Source organism: Gobio gobio, assembly GCF_949357685.1.
Source record: "Gobio gobio genome assembly, chromosome: 21".
Taxonomy (NCBI): Eukaryota; Metazoa; Chordata; class Actinopteri; order Cypriniformes; family Gobionidae; genus Gobio; species Gobio gobio.
This window is the reverse complement of record NC_137117.1, coordinates 36,877,040-36,895,477: the sequence shown is the minus strand read 5'-3', so window position 1 is coordinate 36,895,477 and position 18,438 is coordinate 36,877,040. Positions and strand designations below refer to the sequence as shown.

General features: G+C 37.6%; 1 protein-coding gene across 2 annotated transcripts; it reads right to left on the bottom strand.

Annotated features, from left to right (window-relative positions):
• Positions 1-514: 514 nt before the first annotated feature.
• etv7 (ETS variant transcription factor 7) lies at positions 515-18,371 on the bottom strand. Of its 2 annotated transcripts, none has more exons than XM_079802303.1 (9): positions 18,070-18,371; positions 17,452-17,566; positions 16,175-16,339; positions 15,961-16,080; positions 14,428-14,574; positions 6,950-7,114; positions 6,667-6,809; positions 6,482-6,582; positions 515-2,806 (listed from the first exon to the last, which is right to left on the bottom strand). In XM_079802303.1, the coding sequence occupies exons 1-9, from the start codon at positions 18,103-18,105 to the stop codon at positions 2,629-2,631; spliced, it is 1,170 nt and encodes a 389-aa protein (XP_079658429.1). In that variant the 5' UTR covers positions 18,106-18,371; the 3' UTR covers positions 515-2,628. The 2 variants fall into 2 exon arrangements, with proteins under 2 accessions (XP_079658429.1, XP_079658430.1); XM_079802304.1 differs by having other exon boundaries at positions 14,428-14,505; positions 18,070-18,321.
• Between the last annotated feature and the right edge of the window lie 67 nt (positions 18,372-18,438).

Here is an 18,438-nt window from a genome sequence, read left to right as displayed (position 1 = left end):
AACGATATTAAAACAGACGGTCACGGTGTTAAGAGCAAAAAGATTTCAGAAAACCCGCAAAAATCCCGCCTCCCCCTCTGGGATACCATGAATGATCATGAATGATCACTTCATGACGTCTGAATTAGGCCTATTATATGTGTGTCTGGCTGTCTGCGCACAACCTTCCGAGAGCGTCAGAGGTAAATGCCTGCATTATTGTCGTCATTGGAGCAATACGAATTACTTGACATTTAGTAAATGTCTTAAAATGGGCAAAGTCATGCCTAGATTACCATAGAGATTAGTTTAATCAGGCGTAGATTACAAGCACATCCACCAAGAGGGAGAGTGGATCTTAGAAGAAGTGAATCAATACAAATGAAACAAAAAGTTATCATCTTCCTCTTACAAACCTCAGACTTCTTATCATTTCATATGCACTTACCATTCACACAGTTGTGCGCAATAAGCCAACCTTCTTGACCTCAAAGGCCACAACAATATTCAAAGGCCCAATGACTTGTCATTCCGGTTGTAGAAAAATCTATATTTATTTTACAAATCACATTACAGTTACAAGATTTGATTTATTTACATGTCTTTGAAAACACACTTTGGAAAATTAGGCTATAAAGGTTTTTCCAAGACATTGAGAACCCCATTTCTTCAAAGAAATTAAAATAAGAAATATATTGATTTTTAGTTTTTAAATCATCTTTAATTCTCATCTTGAGGATCCCTGGTTTGGAAAACTGCTTTAGATGGTATTTCATTTCATTGACCCATTCATCAACATTTTTTTTATTTATTTTTTTATGATTATTATAAATCGCACTTTAGATTAGGGTCCAATTATCACTAACTACAACTACAACTAATTATTGCTTATTAATAGTTAGTAAGGTATTTGTTAAGTTTAGGGATTGGGCGGGGTTAAGAGATGTAGAATATGATCGTGCAGAATAAACCATTAATATGTGCTTTATATGTACACTGTAAAAAAATATTGTTGGTTTAACTTAAAAAAAGCAAGTTACCTCGTGGCCTTAATTTTGAGTTCATTGAAATTTAAAATTTGAGTTAATAAACAAAGAAGATTGGTTTAATAAATAGAAACTCAACATATGTTATCTGCACCTCAAAAGTCGATTGACAAAAGATAAAAAGTTGTAATAACAAATCATCTAAATAATGTTTTACAGTGTTATAAAACAGCCAATACCCTAGTAATATGCTTGCTAATAAATGCTTTATTTATAAACAACTCTATTTAAAAAACTTTAATGCAAAAAGCCTTAAAAATCAAATACAATTCCTTAAATATAAACTTTTCTTTATGCATTCATATTCATTGAAACCTAAAATATATTTAAAGGGGGGGGGGGTTATGCTATTTCGTGCATTCTGACTTATTTACACTGTTAAAGAGTTGGATTCTCATGCTAAACATGGCCAAAATTAAAAAATAAATACAAATAAACAGTTGGACTTAAGAGAGAGTATTTCTGTGCCAAATACACTCCTTCAGGATTCGAACAAGTTTCAGACAGTTTTTTTTTCGAGTATGGCCCTGTATGACATCAAAAAGGGTGGTATTCCTTGTATGGGCACTTCTCCCGGGTGAGCGCATGCGAGAGCGAAATCGCTTCGTTCAATGTGCTTCGTTCAGATTACGGGAGCTGTCGGCAGCACTTTTTAGACCACTACATCAACAATGTCACTAAAGAAGTGTGTTTCTGGTTGCGAGGGAAAGATAACCTTGTTCAGCTTCCCAAATAACCCAGCGATAAAGAAACAGTGGATGCAGTTTGTTTTTCCGGAGCAGCAACGGAGTTCTGTGTTTGTTTGTTCCCGGTCATGAGTGGAAACCGCAGGTGGAGAGTGAACAATTGGCGCGTAAGTGCATATAATGTAAACAACACAAACGCATAGTGAATCGAAAGTTGATAATGCCACGAATGTATTGTGTGTGTGTTTGTCATAGGTGTGTGTCACTTTAGCTCCGCCCACTACACTCCTCCACGAGTTTGGCTGTTTTCGGTTCAGCTTATCTGTCTTTTATAAATCTAATAAAATTAAAGACTTTTTTTGAGATATGAAAAGTCCGCCTGTTGGTACTCAAGATTAACATGAGATTGGCTGAAACTATGTTTGTTATCCCCCCCCATTAAAAAAAAGTTCATGAGCATCTAATTTTTCAATTACATTTATAAAGTTAATAGGCAATTAATGAAAACATAAATTTCAGTGTACATATTATTCATTCTATTTGATTAATGTAGTACAGTTGACAAATCTGTAAAAAAAATAACATTGCACAGTTTTACAACCTGAGAAAATGTTTCATATCAACTCCAAACAACGAGACTATGAGAATCAATCATAATGGTTGCGTTGATGAATTAGTGTCGTTTAGCTTTGAACACATACTCACAGCAAACAACTGCAAAAACTACCCCGAGTCAAAACTGTGTGAAGTAAGCATCTCCTAAGGTATTCCCACGGTTCCTCTACAGGATGTCAACAATCTCCGGTGCTGTAGATGGCAGTCTGTATTTCACATCACACTGTATCGGACGTTCAACTCTGGGGTTGTCCATTCTTAAAGGTAAGGCTGATTAGTTACTAAGAATGTAGAAGTGAGTGTCATGGGATTGGGGATATGCTGAAGTTGTGATCAGAGCTGGGGCTCGGGGTAGTAGGGGTCGATACAGGTGATACTTCCAGAGCGTCTTCTCTGTAGTCAGGGGAAACAGGACTATCAGGAGACGGTTCTGCACGCTCCGACCTGGATTGCAATATTTCCTCAGGGGTCTTCAGGAACCTGCAGCAGACAGAGGGACAGTTTTAAAGAAAGTAGTGATTGAGCAACATATGGGCCAGAATGCAGAGCCTGATTTCACCGAGTGCAACATGTTGTACAACATTTCAATCATCCAATCAGATTTGAGGGCAGAGTTTACAGTTTATGTCAAGTTTAGGCTTACAATCAGGGTTAGGTGCTTCTACATCAGTGTTATTCACCATCATTTCCCTCTAATTTTAGGGCTAGCTTAGGGGTAGGGATAGGACTAAATTTTCAGACAAAAACATTGTTCCAAAATACATTATATTGCCAAAAGTCTGCCTTTACATGCACATGAACTTTAATGACATTCTTAATCCGTAGGGTTTATTATAGAGTTGGCACACCCTTTGCAGCTATAACAGCTTCAACTCTTCTGGGAAGGCTTAATTCTTCTAGAAGAGCATTCGTGAGGTCAGGCACTGATGTTGGACGAGAAGGCCTGGCTCTCAGTCTCCACTCTAATTCATCCCAAAGGTGTTCAATCGGGTTGAGGTCAGGACTCTGTGCAGGCCAGTCAAGTTCCTCCACAGCAAACTCGCTCATCCATGTCTTTATGGACCTTGCTTTTGTGCACTGGTGCAGTTATGTTGGGACAGGAAGGGGCCGTCCCCAAACTGTTCCCACAAAGTCGGGAGCATTAAATTGTCCAAAATATCTTGATATGCTGAAGCATTAAGAGTTCCTTTCACTGGAACTAAGGGGCCAAGCCCAATCCATGAAAAACAACCCCACACCATAATCCCCCCCTCCACCAAACTTTACACTTGGCACAATGCAGTCAGGCAAGTACCGTTCTCCTGGCAACCGCTAAACCCAGACTCGTCCATCGGATTGCCAGACAGAGAAGCGTGATTGGTCACTCCAGAGAACACGTCTCCACTGCTCTAGAGTCCAGTGGCGGCGTGCTTTACCCCACTGCATCCCACGCTTTGCATTGCACTTGGTGATGTAAGGCTCGGATGAGCTGCTCGGCTATGGAAACCCTTTCCGTGAAGCTCTACACACTGATCTTGAGCTCATCTGAAGGCCACATGAAGTGTGAAGGTCTGTAGCTATTGACTCTGCAGAAAGTTGGAGACTTCTACGCACTGTGACCCTCAGCATGTGCTGACCCCGCTCTGTGATTTTACGTGGTCTACCACTTCGTGGCTGAGTGGCTGTTGTTCCCAATTGCTTCCACTTTGTTATAATACCACTTATACACACCAATACAATAGTTGACCGTGGAATATTTAGTAGTGAGGAAATGTCATGAATGGACTTATTGCACAGGTGGCAACCAATCACGGCACCACGCTTGAGTTCACTGAGCTCCTGAGAGCGACCCATTCTTTCACAAATGATTTTATACACCTGTGACCATGGAAGTGATTGGAACACCTGAATTCAATGATTTGGAGGGGCGTCCCAATACTTTTGGCAATATAGTGTATGTTGACTCAGGATCGCGTCTAACTCAGCAAAATCAGGACGTGCAACCAGGATAGTATTTTCCTTTTTGAGATCATCATGCCCAGTTTAACAGAATTAACAGTTTTAGCTCCCCCTTGTGTGAGTTAAAAAAATCTACTGACTCCCTGTCAGTGAAAAAATAATATATACTGTGTGTATATATATATATATATATATATATATATATATATATATATATATATATACACAATATATATATATATATATATATACACACAGTATATATTATTTTTTTATTTTTTTATATTAATATATATATATATATATAATATAATAAATTTTGTCTAAAATATGCTTTAATTGAATTTTGTATTTATTTACAAAGTTTAGGGACATTTACTCATTCTTAATTTGAACTATTTTCCACAATTTATAATAATAGTTAAGTGATTAAACTTTGAAATGACAGATATGGAAGTATGGGTACTTTGGGAATTATTATCTGCACACTCATCACATTTAATAAAACCAGCTTAATGAAGCGCATCTTGGGATGCTTTTAAATGGTATTGTATGCCAGACTGCATTTAATCATAACATTTCAGATTAAAATATTTTTAGCATCATAAGAAACAGAAATTCACCCAAAAGTGATTTGGCTGGTAGTAGGCCTATCCCTTGTGAAAAAGTAAACTTTAAAATAATATAAAGTGTGAACTTTTGCTGAACTTTAGAGTCTTTTTGACTCACTTAACCTCCTGGGTGCCACTGTCCATGTATGAGGACATTATATTTTAGTGAGTTTCTCTGCCACAATACATGTCACAGTTTTAACAACAACTTCTCCTTGGTCTTTAAAAATGACTGAATGATCCACTTTAGCACTCTTATGGAAATACGATATTATTTTGCAATATTTTGTAATTATCATTTCAATCTGACAACATTTCAAATTGTTTGTTATAAATCAACATCTCAGGAAAATGTTATGGGGTTTCTAATCAAAATATGACAGGGTATTGATTTCATACATGTCCACCATTGAGGACACCATTGAGGACACATGTTTATCAGGCATTTTAGGAGACACAACAAAAAAATAGGGAAAGAAATTACATAATAATGTCCCTATAAAATATTAGATATTATGAAAATGTTGCCAACTATTACTCCCATTATTACACTTGTTTTTTCATTACATGTTGCTCTAAGAACACATTAATATGCAAATTAGATACACAGTATAGATACATTGCATTGAATGGGAAAACCCGTGTATGGCCATTTTACCCACCCATATTGCATAAAGTAAAATGATATAACAATTAATTCCATTATATCTTTCATAACATGGTTCATAACATGGTTAACAAAAAAAAATCCTGAAACCTAAAAATTGATTGGTGAATGAAAAAAAATCCCATCGTTTTTGCCTATACATATCATTTTGTGTCTTTTTATTTCCTGGTTCCACTTATGAGGACATACCATAACATATGAATAAAACAAATCTATTTGTTTCTTATGCTCTAAACAATGTAATGACATGAAAAAATACTAAATTCAAAAAACGTTTTCCCCTGGGTCTTAGGATGTTAAGTAGGACTTGAGTGCATCTATTATCATAATTCTATTGCCTTTTTGTTTAAAGTGTACTGCCAAATGTTCTGACAAGGGTTTATGATAAACTAAGATATACTTTAATGTTATTTCTATTGAACATTTCTATGTCATTTATAATAAAAGTACTTTACATGTGCTTAAGTATGTTAGTCATATGTAAGTGTACTTCTTTAAAGCACATCAATAGATTATTAAAACAGGATTATTTATGAAATGTTCTTTAATTTGACATTATTACAATTACACTTTTTAAAAGTGTACTTAAGTGTGAAGAAACCTAGTCATTAAAGTGCCCTTTCATGATTAAAGATTACGAGCGAACATTATTATTTATTTATTTTTTTAAATGATGATGTGCACAGATAAATCATTTATAATAAACTGCAATATTCCATTAAAATAAATTGATTTCATGGTGACTTAATATACTTGAAATACACTACAAATGCGCATTCAATACAATCTCATTTCTCATGTCTCATTTGCCGTCATTAAATGGAATTATATAGGAATTATATCGGCATCACCATCAACTAACAACTGAAACCCCATATAAGTCAACTCCAACATTTGAGTAATGACAAAAACAAATGTGCTTCAAATGACTCCACTTACCGGAAGAGCAGCCTCTGCCCTGTCTCTTTCTTGATAATGTTGAGCTTGTAGTAATGCCGTAATGCTCTAGACATTTTCTCATAGGTCATATTGGCCCTGTTCTGCAATGACAAACAAGCAGACCCTATTATTGTAAATAACACTTAAACACAGAAAAAGTGAGTGGGTCTCTTCTGTTACAGTACCTTGTGGTTGCCCCAGAGTCGTGCCAGTCCATTGGGATCCACCACTCTGAAGACCATGGTGTCCGAATCCTCCCAACGTATGAAGGCCTCATACCTACTGTCCGACAGCAGGTGGTACACATAGTCCCATAAGAGTTTGCAGTCTAATGAAAAGATGGAACGGTCAAAAGCATGTTACTTTGTGGTTTTTGACATACAGCAATTTTGTTCATCATTTCCATTGATTGTAAATTATTAAATGATATCAGCCATAGTTAATGTCTGTGATAACATGTGTGAGCACCTGCGATCTTTCCATTGGCCTCAGTGGTGTGTGTGGTGTTTGCAGGTCTTTCAGGTTTACTGGACAGGTTGAGAGGCTCGTCTGTACAGTAAACTTTTACAGGCTGTCTGGTTTTGTCTGGAGATTGCTGTTGCTGTTTTTCCTTGGGCAAATGTTGAGAAAGCTCTGCAAAATATGGATAAACAGTGAGCTATGAAAGCTGAAAGGTCAAAGTCACATTTTTTATCATAGTAAGAAAGCAACCTCATCCATATGCTATATCAGTGGTTCTCCACCAGAGGGCTAGGACACACTTGGAGGCCACAAGATGGACAAGCTTTGGTGGGTCCTTTAAATATTTAGGGAGTAAAAAAAAATATCCCAGGGGCTCGTACCTTTTTTATCTGATAAATAATTAAATTCTCTTTTCATAAATAACTAATACTCTGTTCATAAACACTTCACAATTAATTTTCGTTAATTAACATAAGTTAACATGAACTAATAATGAACTGCACTTCTACAGCATTTATTCATCTTAGTTCATGTTAACTGCAACATTTATTAATACATTATTAAAATCAGAAGTTGTATTTGTTAACATTAGTTAATGCACTATGAACAGCTGGATTTTATTAACTAACATTAAAAAAGATTAACAAATATAGTAACAAATGTATTGATCATAGATAGTTAATGTTAGTTAATACATTAACTAGTGTTAACAAATGAAACCTTATTGTAAAGCGTTACCTAATTCTCTCTTAGACATTATAACCACTTAATATAATTGCTTATGCATATACAGTGAGGAAAATAAGTATTTGTACACCCTGCTATTTTGCAAGTTCTCCCACTTAGAAATCATGGAGGGGTTTGAAATTGTCATCATAGGTGCATGTCCCACTGTGAGAAACATAATCTAAAAAAAAACTAGAAATCACAATGTATGCTTTTTTAACTATTTATTTGTATGCTGCAAATAAATATTTGAACACCTGTCTATCAGCTAGAATTCTGACCCTCAAAGACCTGTTAGTCTGCCTTTAAAATGTCCACCTCCACTCCATTTATTATCCTTAATTATATGCACCTGTTTGAGGTTTATAGCTGCATAAAGAGACCTGTCCACCCCATACAATCAGTAAGAGTCCAACTACTAACATGGCCAAGACCAAAGAGCTGTCCAAAGACACTAAAGACAAAATTGTACACCTCCACAAGGCTGGAAAGGGCTACGGGGAAATTGTCAAGCAGCTTGGTGAAAAAAGGGTCCACTGTTGGAGCAATCATTAGAAAATGGAAGAAGCTAAGCATGACTGTCAATCTCCCTCGGACTGGGGCTCCATGCAAGATCTCACCTTGTGGGGTCTCAATGAAATCAGCCCAGAACTACAAAAACTACAGGAAACGTTTGACCTCTGTAATTGCAAACAAAGGCTACTGTACCAAATATTAACATTGATTTTCTCAGGTGTTCAAATACTTATTTGCAGCTGTATCATACAAATAAATAGTTAAAAAATCATACATTGTGATTTCTGGATTTTTTTTTTTTAGATTATGTCTCTCACAGTGGACATGCACCTACGATGACAATTTCAGACCCCTCCATGATTTCTAAGTGGGAGAACTTGCAAAATAGCAGGGTGTTCAAATACTTATTTTCCTCACTGTATTTCATTGTAAAGAAGCAAGTTTTTATTTTCGTTGTATTTTGATTGATTTCATTTTAACATTTTATTACAAAAAACACATTTTCTATTTAGCCGAAAGCAAAGTAGGAAATAAAAAAAATAATAATAATAAACCTCTCCGAGCTGATATGTGATGGGAATAGGGTGAAGAATGGCATTGGAAAAAGGAGGATTTGAACTCGGTCGGTCGGTCGCATCAAAAGCTAAATCCACTCTCCATACTCTTCTTCACAGATACCTGAGTTGTATTAAGACAATTTGCCAACAGGACAGGTTTTTGCACTTAGTTTCTATATTTTATTAAAGGGCTCATGAACTGAGAAATAATATTTTCCTTGGGCTTTTAACATATAAGAGGTCATCGTACTATAAGGATATCTTATACGTTTTAGATCAGAAAACTTCCTTGTTAGTCCAAAAACAGCTTTTATTGAAACCAATCTCAGAAACGACTCGTTGTGGAATGTGCCTATTTAAGATGTCATAGTGAGGTGAAAGACCGCCCCTGCTGAAGAATCAAAATCAACGCCTACTTCATCATTGCAACTTTGGCCTTGCCCACTGGCGTGTTAGTGAGATGACGAGGAGGGAAGAGCAATACAGAATCACTTGACTAAAAACATTACCTTTCAAAGGATCCTAATGCTAGCAATGTGGATATTTTTTTCAACTATGTGAATGTCTCAGTTGAGCATTATTTATTTGTTTGCGGTACATTTCACCGTGGATTCTCTGGTAAATCAGTCGCAATTTCAGTGCAGGCTTTGCAAACAGACTTTTACGATAAGGACTCGACAGTAATGGCGCAACATGTAAGTAACTGTGTTAATTCCAGGGACGTCACTAGGATTGGAAGACAGGGGGGGCTTAGCCCCCAGGGTATTTGTAACTTGCGTTTGCAAAATCTTTGCACTCACATCTAGAGCTACACTTGTCAACAACAGTCAAGAAACCAAGATGTTAACAAGTAAAACGTGACAGACATATCCTCTTCTTCCATTGCTACTCTGTTAAAGGAAAGTTACTGTAATGTTAGCTTTTAGACACATCAAAGGGGGAATTTACTTAGGCCAGACTTTGCTCCTGCTGAGTTAGCCTACTATAAGCAATGACTTAAATGCTATCTGTCTGCTCATGTAAATGTATGATGAAGTAATAGCATACAATATCTAATTCCTCTCTATATAAGATAAGTTGTCCACAGAATGCTATTTAATTACACAGAACCGCATGTATTCAACCCATTTTTGAGCTAAAATACAAATATACAGCTAAACCTAAATTGAGCTAAACCTATACAAATACCACAGCTGTACAATTTTCACACCCTATACTAAATTTACCCTATACAATAGCCTAATGACATAACATTATTTAATATTTGAATCACAGCTTATATAGTGTTTTGACATCGACAACCCAAGTGCATTTTACCTCAAACTTGCGACTAGTTAACTTTATAAAGTAGCAATAGCTTCTCGGGTCGACATGAACACACTGACAAAATTATATTCTGAATTAAAAATATTTTTATACCACTTTTTAATGTGTGATTGTGTAAAGGTGTTCACGAGATACCAACCTTTGGAGAACTAGCTTTCAACGTCGAACACTCGTTCTCATGGAGACGGCGGTGTGTGTGTGTGCGTGTGTGTGTGTGTGTGTGTGTGTGGGGCGCCCGTGTATGTGAGAGAGACGCGTGAGTGAGAGACGTAGGGAAAGGAAATGCAGCTGAACGTTATTTGCTCTATGAAACACATTGATAAAGACGAAAACTAAGGACATTTGATCTATAATTTTATTTTAGTTTTGCCAAACACACATGACAGTTTTGGTTAGTTATCGTTTTTTTTTGTAATGCCTCGTTTTTATTTTTATTTCAGTTTATGACAACCCACCTAGTTTTCTTTTTTTCGTTCGTTTTCGTTTATAACCTTGGTAACGAGACGAGATGAATCCTCCAGGCAGTAGTGCTCTGGTCTGCAACTCTGAAAGCTGCCACAGTTCACACCAATGAGACGAGACGCGGTGCATCATCTTGATAGCACAACGACTCTTGGTACTTCTGTCCAACTTCCGACTTTTCGGCTATTTTTTTTTTTTGTAGCTGGATATATATATAATTTGTTGCGTCTAAATATGAATGAGGATACGGTAATTGATAAATCAAATTGTTATTGTTGTTCTTATTATCATTTAGGGGGGCTTAGGAACATTTTGGGGTAGCTTCAGCCCCCCTAAAATAGGCCTAACGACGTCCCTGGTTAATTCTAGTGATTTCTGATATGTAATGATTCATGTACAGTCAGATGTTCTTCATCGATGTGTCAGTAAATCAAACCACTGACTAAATGAAAAAAAAAAAAAAATCTTATTTACTTCACCGTTAATTATGATGAAAGCATTCGTTATAGTGCGGAAATCGAGTTGTAATGATGAGATCACTGCTTTCATGCTCTCAACATGTCTGTGATCGGCTACAATACTCATCACTGCAACCTTTCAGGACACAATCTAAATATAATGCTATAATAAACACTTTTCACGGTTAGTTAACCTTGAGAGCTATAATAGTAAAAACGTGCTAAACGTTTTCGAAAGAGTTCGACATGTACAGAGCCTCTACACATGTAATAGCTATTTCATATGCAAAGATGTCAGCCAATCACAGCAGTGGGCTTTAAACTGAAGTCTCCAGACACGCCCTTTCAAACAGAGTGTTCAAATCAAGAGGGCTAAAATCAGGGTAGTAGAAATGCCTTTTATTTCTAAAAATATTACCTTTTTTCTGTAAAAATCATACTTACATTATAAGTGCACCCCAGGAAACAATGCAGTTTATGACCCCTTTACATTTTCTAAAACAAATGGCCTTTGTATCTGATTATCACAAACCCATTTCATAATGTTTCATCATGAAGCAATAAATAGTTGCAAAATAAAGATGATCAGAACTGCTTTATTTACTTCATGTCTGCATAAAATCTTTTGATCTAATAAGTATACAGGTGCTGGTCATATAATTAGAATTTCATCAAAAAGTTTATTTATTTCACTAATTCCATTCAAAAAGTGAAACATTGCATATTATATTCATTCATTACACACAGACTGATATATTTCAAATGTTTATTTATTTTAATTTTGATGATTATAACTGACAACTAAGGAAAATCCCAAATTCAGTATCTCAGAAAATTTGAATATTACTTAAGACACCATAAAAATGATTTTTTTGGTGAAAGGATTTTTAGAAATCTTGGCCAACTGAAAAGTATGAACATGAAAAGTATAAGCATGTCCAGCACTTAATACTTAGTTGGGGCTTGTTTTGCCTGAATTACTGCAGCAATGCGGCGTGGCATGAGGAGATCAGTCTGTGGCACTGCTCAGGTGTTATGAGAGCCCAGGTTGCTCTGATAGTGGCCTTCAGCTCTTCTGCATTGTTGGGTCTGGCATATCGCATCTTCCTCTTCACAATACCCCATAGATTTTCTATGGGGTTAAGGCAGTGCTTCTCAATTATTTTCTGTCACGCCCCCCCTAGGAAGAAGAAAACATTTTGCGCCAACCAACTCTCCGCCGCGACTGTAATAGTATAATTTGTCTCTGCAAAACATTGTATCCTTATTAATATTAAAGAAAAAAGAAATATAGATCAACTTACAACAAAGAATAACTTTATTAACATTGTTTTTTAGTCTGTAGCAGAAAAGACTTAAAATGCATCAATTTGGTTGAAATTAAAAAAATGAAATCAAATTAAACATAATCAATAAATAATAATAAAATTAAATTGATCAGCAACATTAACTCAGGAGCACAATCTATAAAGTCTGTAACAGAAAAGACTTAAAGTGCATAAAAAAATTCAATCCTTATTTAAAGTGCAAACATTTTTTGACCATTTGATACTGAAAAATAGAATACAATCAATAAATAACAATAAATTCTAATTGATCAGGAACATTAACTTTTTTACAGCACTTGCGTCATCCAGCATGACAGAGACCATGTCTAATGCTGCAGGCAGTATCAGCTCCTCGGCTATGGAGTGGGGTTTTTTGCACTGAGCAATTTGGTACGCCACCTTATATGATGCCAACAGTGCTCGCTGGTTTACTGAAGTTGCATTCACAAAGCGGGACGATTGTCGGCAATATTCGGCACGTTTTCGATGAAAAAACTCAAGCGGCTTATCAGCGTGATTGGGGTGTAATGTCTGTAAGTGACGCCTTAATTTATTTGGCTTCATACTGTCCGCTGCCAACATTTTTAGACACAGTAAACATACCGGTCTTTCTTCGTCTCCCACCGTAGTCGCAGTGAAGCCAAGCGCAACATACGCTTCGTCATATTTCCTCGTCTTAGCTTTCGGGAGGCTTAACGTGTTTCCCTCATTATCTCCGTCTCTCTCCGACTTTCTTTTCATCCCTGTTTAATATTTTTCCATGGTGTTTGTTATCTACACTTCATATCTCCTGCTCTTTGATGTGTGCTCTTGTTCGGTGCAAAAAAAACACTTCCTGAAAAAGTATTTTCCCCGGGGACTCGCCCGCCCCCCCTGTTGTCGCTTCGAGCCCCCCGTGGGGGTCGCGCCCCACTATTTGAGAAGCACTGGGTTAAGGTCAGGAGAGTTTGCTGGCCAATAAAGAACAGGGATACCATGGTCCTTAAACCAGGTACTGGTTGCTTTGGCACTGTGTGCAGGTGCCAAGTCCTGTTGGAAAATGAAATCTGCATCTCCATAAAGTTGGTCAGCAGCAGGAAGCAAGACGTGCTCTAAAACTTCCTGGTATACGGCTGCGTTGACCTTGGACCTCAGAAAACACAGTGGACCAACACCAGCAGATGACATAGCACCCTAAACCATCACTGACTGTGGAAACTTTACACTGGACCTCAAGCAATGTGGATTGTGTGCCTCTCCTCTCTTCGTCCAGACTCTGGGACCCTGATTTCCAAAGGAAATCCATCAGAGAACATAACTTTGGACCACTCAGCAGCAGTCCAGTCCTTTTTGTCTTTAGCCCAGACGAGGCGCTTCTGACGCTGTCTGTTGTTCAAGAGTGGCTTGACACAAGGAATGCAACATCTGAAACCCACGTCTTGCATACGTCTGTGTGTTGTGGTTCTTGAAGCACTGACTCCAGCTCCAGTCCACTCTTTGTGAATCTCCCCCACATTTTTGAATGTGTTTTGTTTCACAATCCTCTCCAGGGTGCTGTTATCCCTATTGCTTGTACACTTTTTTCTACCACATCTTTTCCTTCCCTTCGCCTCTCTATTAATGTGCTTGGACACAGAGCTCTGTGAACAGTCAGCCTCTTTTGCAATGACCCTTTGTGTCTTGCCCTCCTTGTGCAAGGTGTCAATGGTCGTCTTTTGGACAACTGTCAAGTCAGCAGTTTTCCCCGTGATTGTGTAGCCTACAGAACTAAACTGAAGGACAATTTAAAGGCCTTTGCAGGTGTTTTGAGTTAATTATCTGATTAGAGTGTGGCACCAGGTCTCTTCAATATTGAACCTTTTCACAATATTCAAATTTTCTGAGATACTGAATTTGGGATTTTCCTTAGTTGTCAGTTATAATCATCAAAATTAAAAGAAATAAACATTTGAAATATATCAGTCTGTGTGTAATGAATGAATATAATATACAAGTTTCACTTTTTAAATGGAATTAGTGAAATAAATGAACTTTTTGATGATATTCTAATTATATGACCAGCACCTAGATCTAGTCCCAGGACTTAGTTTTCAGGACTTTTCGGGGGTAACAAAGATGGTTTAAACCCTGACCTGTTTGCATGGCTTGTGGAGGCTCAGGATAAGCAGACAAGGGTTTCCCCTCCTGGCTCTGATCTGTGCTGCATCCAGCTGTTAACAACCGAGAATTTGGATTCACAGGACAAACAGGAACACTTCTGTTAGAGGGGACACAAGGACCTGCAAGACCATTTATCAGGTGCTATTTACAGATGTAATTGCAAAGCAAATTAACATTTTATTCATAACATTACAGGGTCAATCAAGTCTGAAGCAAAAAGGCAAATATGAAAGTGAAATAAATGTGTAATATTGTTTGAATGGAGTTAAGTCACATTTAGCCACACCTATTGGCAACAGCGCTAGTTTTGCAACCAGGAAATTCCCTTCTGCATAAAGGAATGGGTGTAATTTAACTGTGTGTTTCACAAATGAAGTAGATCAGTGTGTTTCCAGTCAGAAACAATTATAAAGTACTCGCCAGAAAATACAGAACTGAGTATGAGTATGCAGTATGCTTCCCATTACAAGGACTCAGTAGCATACTGGAGCAAAAACAGTGACTCAGTTCCTTCAACGATGTATTTGCTACAAGCTTCGGCAAGCCGTTTCATTTTTGTCTCTGGCACTTGTTCAAGTAGGAAGTTAGACATTTGTCAATATGACTATAATAAGTAATTCAGAAGAACAGTACAAGGAACAAGGAAAGAAAGAAAGAAAGAAAGAAAGAAAGAAAGAAAGAAAGAAAGAAAGAAAGAAAGAAAGACAGACAGACAGACAGACAGACAGACAGACAGACAGACAGACAGACAGACAGACAGACAGACAGACAGACAGACGATAGATAGACAGACAGACAGACAGATAGACAGATAGATAGATAGATAGACAGACAGACAGACAGACAGACAGACAGACAGACAGACAGACAGACGATAGCTAGATAGATAGATAGATAGATAGATAGATAGATAGATAGATAGACAGACAGACAGACAGACAGACAGACAGACAGACAGACAGACAGACAGACAGACAGACAGACGATAGATCGGCAGACAGACAGATGACAGACAGACAGACAGACAGACAGACAGACAGACAGATAGATAGATAGATAGATAGATAGATAGACAGACAGACAGACAGACAGACAGACAGACAGACAGACAGACAGACAGACAGACAGACAGACAGACAGACAGACAGACAGACAGACAGATAGATAGATAGATAGATAGATAGATAGATAGATAGATAGATAGATAGAATAGATAGACAGACAGACAGACAGATGGATGATAGAAGATAGATAGATAGGTACAGACAGACAGACAGACAGACGATAGATCGGCAGACAGACAGATGACAGACAGACAGACAGACAGACAGATAGATGATAGATAGATAGATCGATAGATAGATAGACAGACAGACAGACAGATGATAGAAGATAGATAGATAGATAGATAGATAGATAGATAGATAGATAGATAGATAGATAGATAGATAGATAGATAGATAGATAGATAGATAGATAGATAGATAGATAGATAGATAGATCACCTGTCGTCCCATGCGTGTCGAGGGTCTGTTGTGTCTGTGTGTTGGAGTTGGACAGTGGACTGAAGATTGCACATCTCCTTTGCTGCTTCACATGTTGAAGGAGTTCATACAGAACGTCACCTGTTCACATCAGTTATCATCCACAGTGCACAGTTATTATAAAAGGTATGGACAAAACTGATAACTATAACCTAATAGTTTTAATATCACGCACCAGAGCTGGGACAGCGGAGGCGGAAGTCCTCTTTGGTGAGAAGACAAAGTGCCTTTCCATTCATCTCAAATCTTTGGTGGTCCGCACGTCGCAAGGAATATTCCCTCTGAGCCCAGCGCAGCCAGAGATTCACATCCTCCTTATCCCACAGGGAAGGATTGATCCCTGTACATTACAACCATTAAATATATTGAGTCATTTTTTTTTTGATATTGTGCAGAATGTCCAATAATGAAAGCAGACAGTGTGAAGTGGCTCTGAAAAAAGCACTATAAGCACTATAAAAAGGAGTTTGTTACTGTTTCATGTCTTATGAATCCTTGCGAACAGACCCAAATTTATATCATAATTTTCTGAGTTTGGATGTGATTTGAGTGTAAATTGAGTGAATCATTTCAGTCTATTCCTCTCACAAAACTTGTGTATGGCTTTGGACTACAAGAAGACCTGTTAACACCTGGTATTAAGATGCGTTTTGGTCGATGGGATCACAAGTAGACGTTTTAATCTGTCTCTTTAGTCCACTTTCAACCACTTCTGTCCTGATTTCTTCTAGGGGAGGGTCTATGGGCGGGTACATGCATGGGCTTTTTCAGATCTTTCGATCTAATGGACAAAATAAGCTTTCACAATTTACATATAAACATGACCGGAAAAAACAGCTTCCATTTCTGCTCTGACAGCCGCAAGATCACACCGAACACTGAGTGTGTGTTAGAAATCAGGAATGGTGAGAGAACATTGTGCTTGGTACGATTTTCATCTTCAAACCAAACTTGGGTCTCCAGCCGACAAAGTTTAAATCCCGTCTTGCAAGCCACATCCCATAATGTTTACGCATTAGGTCAGTCGGCGGAGAGTAGACGGTCTTTAGTGGCTTTTTGAACGCATTTGACCTCATGAGTGTATGAAAGCAATCTGGTCGATTTCGCTTTGACTAGGAAGTGGTCGAAAGTGGACAAGCTCAAAACGCTTTAGACCCCGTTTACACCTGTAAGCGTCGTCCACTTGTGATCTGATAGACCAAAACGCTTCTTAACACCTGGAGTAAACAGGGACTTAGATATAGAAAAATATACAAAGACAAATGCTTTAAGTGCTTTTTGACCTTTTGAAGCCAAGTGGCTGCTGTGTGGAAAAGTGCATGTTCTGCTAAACATTTCGTGTTCTATGGAAGAAACCATGTTTGAAACGCCATGATATTGAGTACAATGCACCTTAAACATGTTTAGTCTGTTCTAATGTAACAGCAGTGGGGTTTTTATGTGGGAACATACGTAGTCTTCCAGGTAGCTTGCACAGTTCATCAGACATGGCCTCGATCAAGGAGGGAGGGTTGGGCAGAACGGCCGCACAAACCGAGGGTTCGTTCCCATTACAACTCTGCTGAAGCTTGGAAGGGAAAGCAGAAAGAAACATGTACTTCAATACCAAATGAAAGGGGAGTCTTTATTTCAGCCTTTAATTCCCTTTCATGTTTTCAGTGATGTATAATGCATTTATATGAATGAATCAGAAAGGACAGAAACTATATTTTCCTGAATGAAAACAAACTGAGATCTCAATACACACAGCAAAAGTGAAAGTAAATTTGAGGCACACATTTTTTAATTTCACTTTTACGCTCTCGCCTGAATTGTTAATAGAATAGATTTGCATCAAAAATCTACACTAATAGTTACCCTTCATATTATGGCATTTGAGAGGGTTTGCAAAATAACAAAACAGCTAGTTTAATATACATTTGCTTAAAATCAGCAGTTTTAAGTCACTTTATGTGTTTCAATTACTTTAGTACGTTCTTTATTGAGGCACTAATAAAAAACATTGATTGCTCATTCAAATTCATAAACAGTGGCTAGTAGCTAGTGCTGTGAGTCTACCGTAGCGCTTACCTTTATTAAAGGTGGCGGTGAGGAGGCGTCACTCATGTTCTGCAACCTTCAAGACTTGACACACTCTTCTAATTATTCGCGACAATATCAATAACTGATTAAAATATCAACCGCTGGTCGACATATACACCAAAGAAAGCATAGAGTCGTGTGACGTCGTAGTCTCGCACGGCAGAGTTTGTCTTTTTCTTATGCGAATCGCCTGCTCAATATTAAGAATCCTTCCGGGAAATGAAAACGAAAGAGACCAAAGGGAGCGGATCTGCCACGGGCTGTGTGTGCACTTAAATCTCAAAAACACTGCAGACATATGACTCCAATAGCATCTGGTGTTTCCTGAAAGCCCAGAAATATTAAAGCTGCAATGTG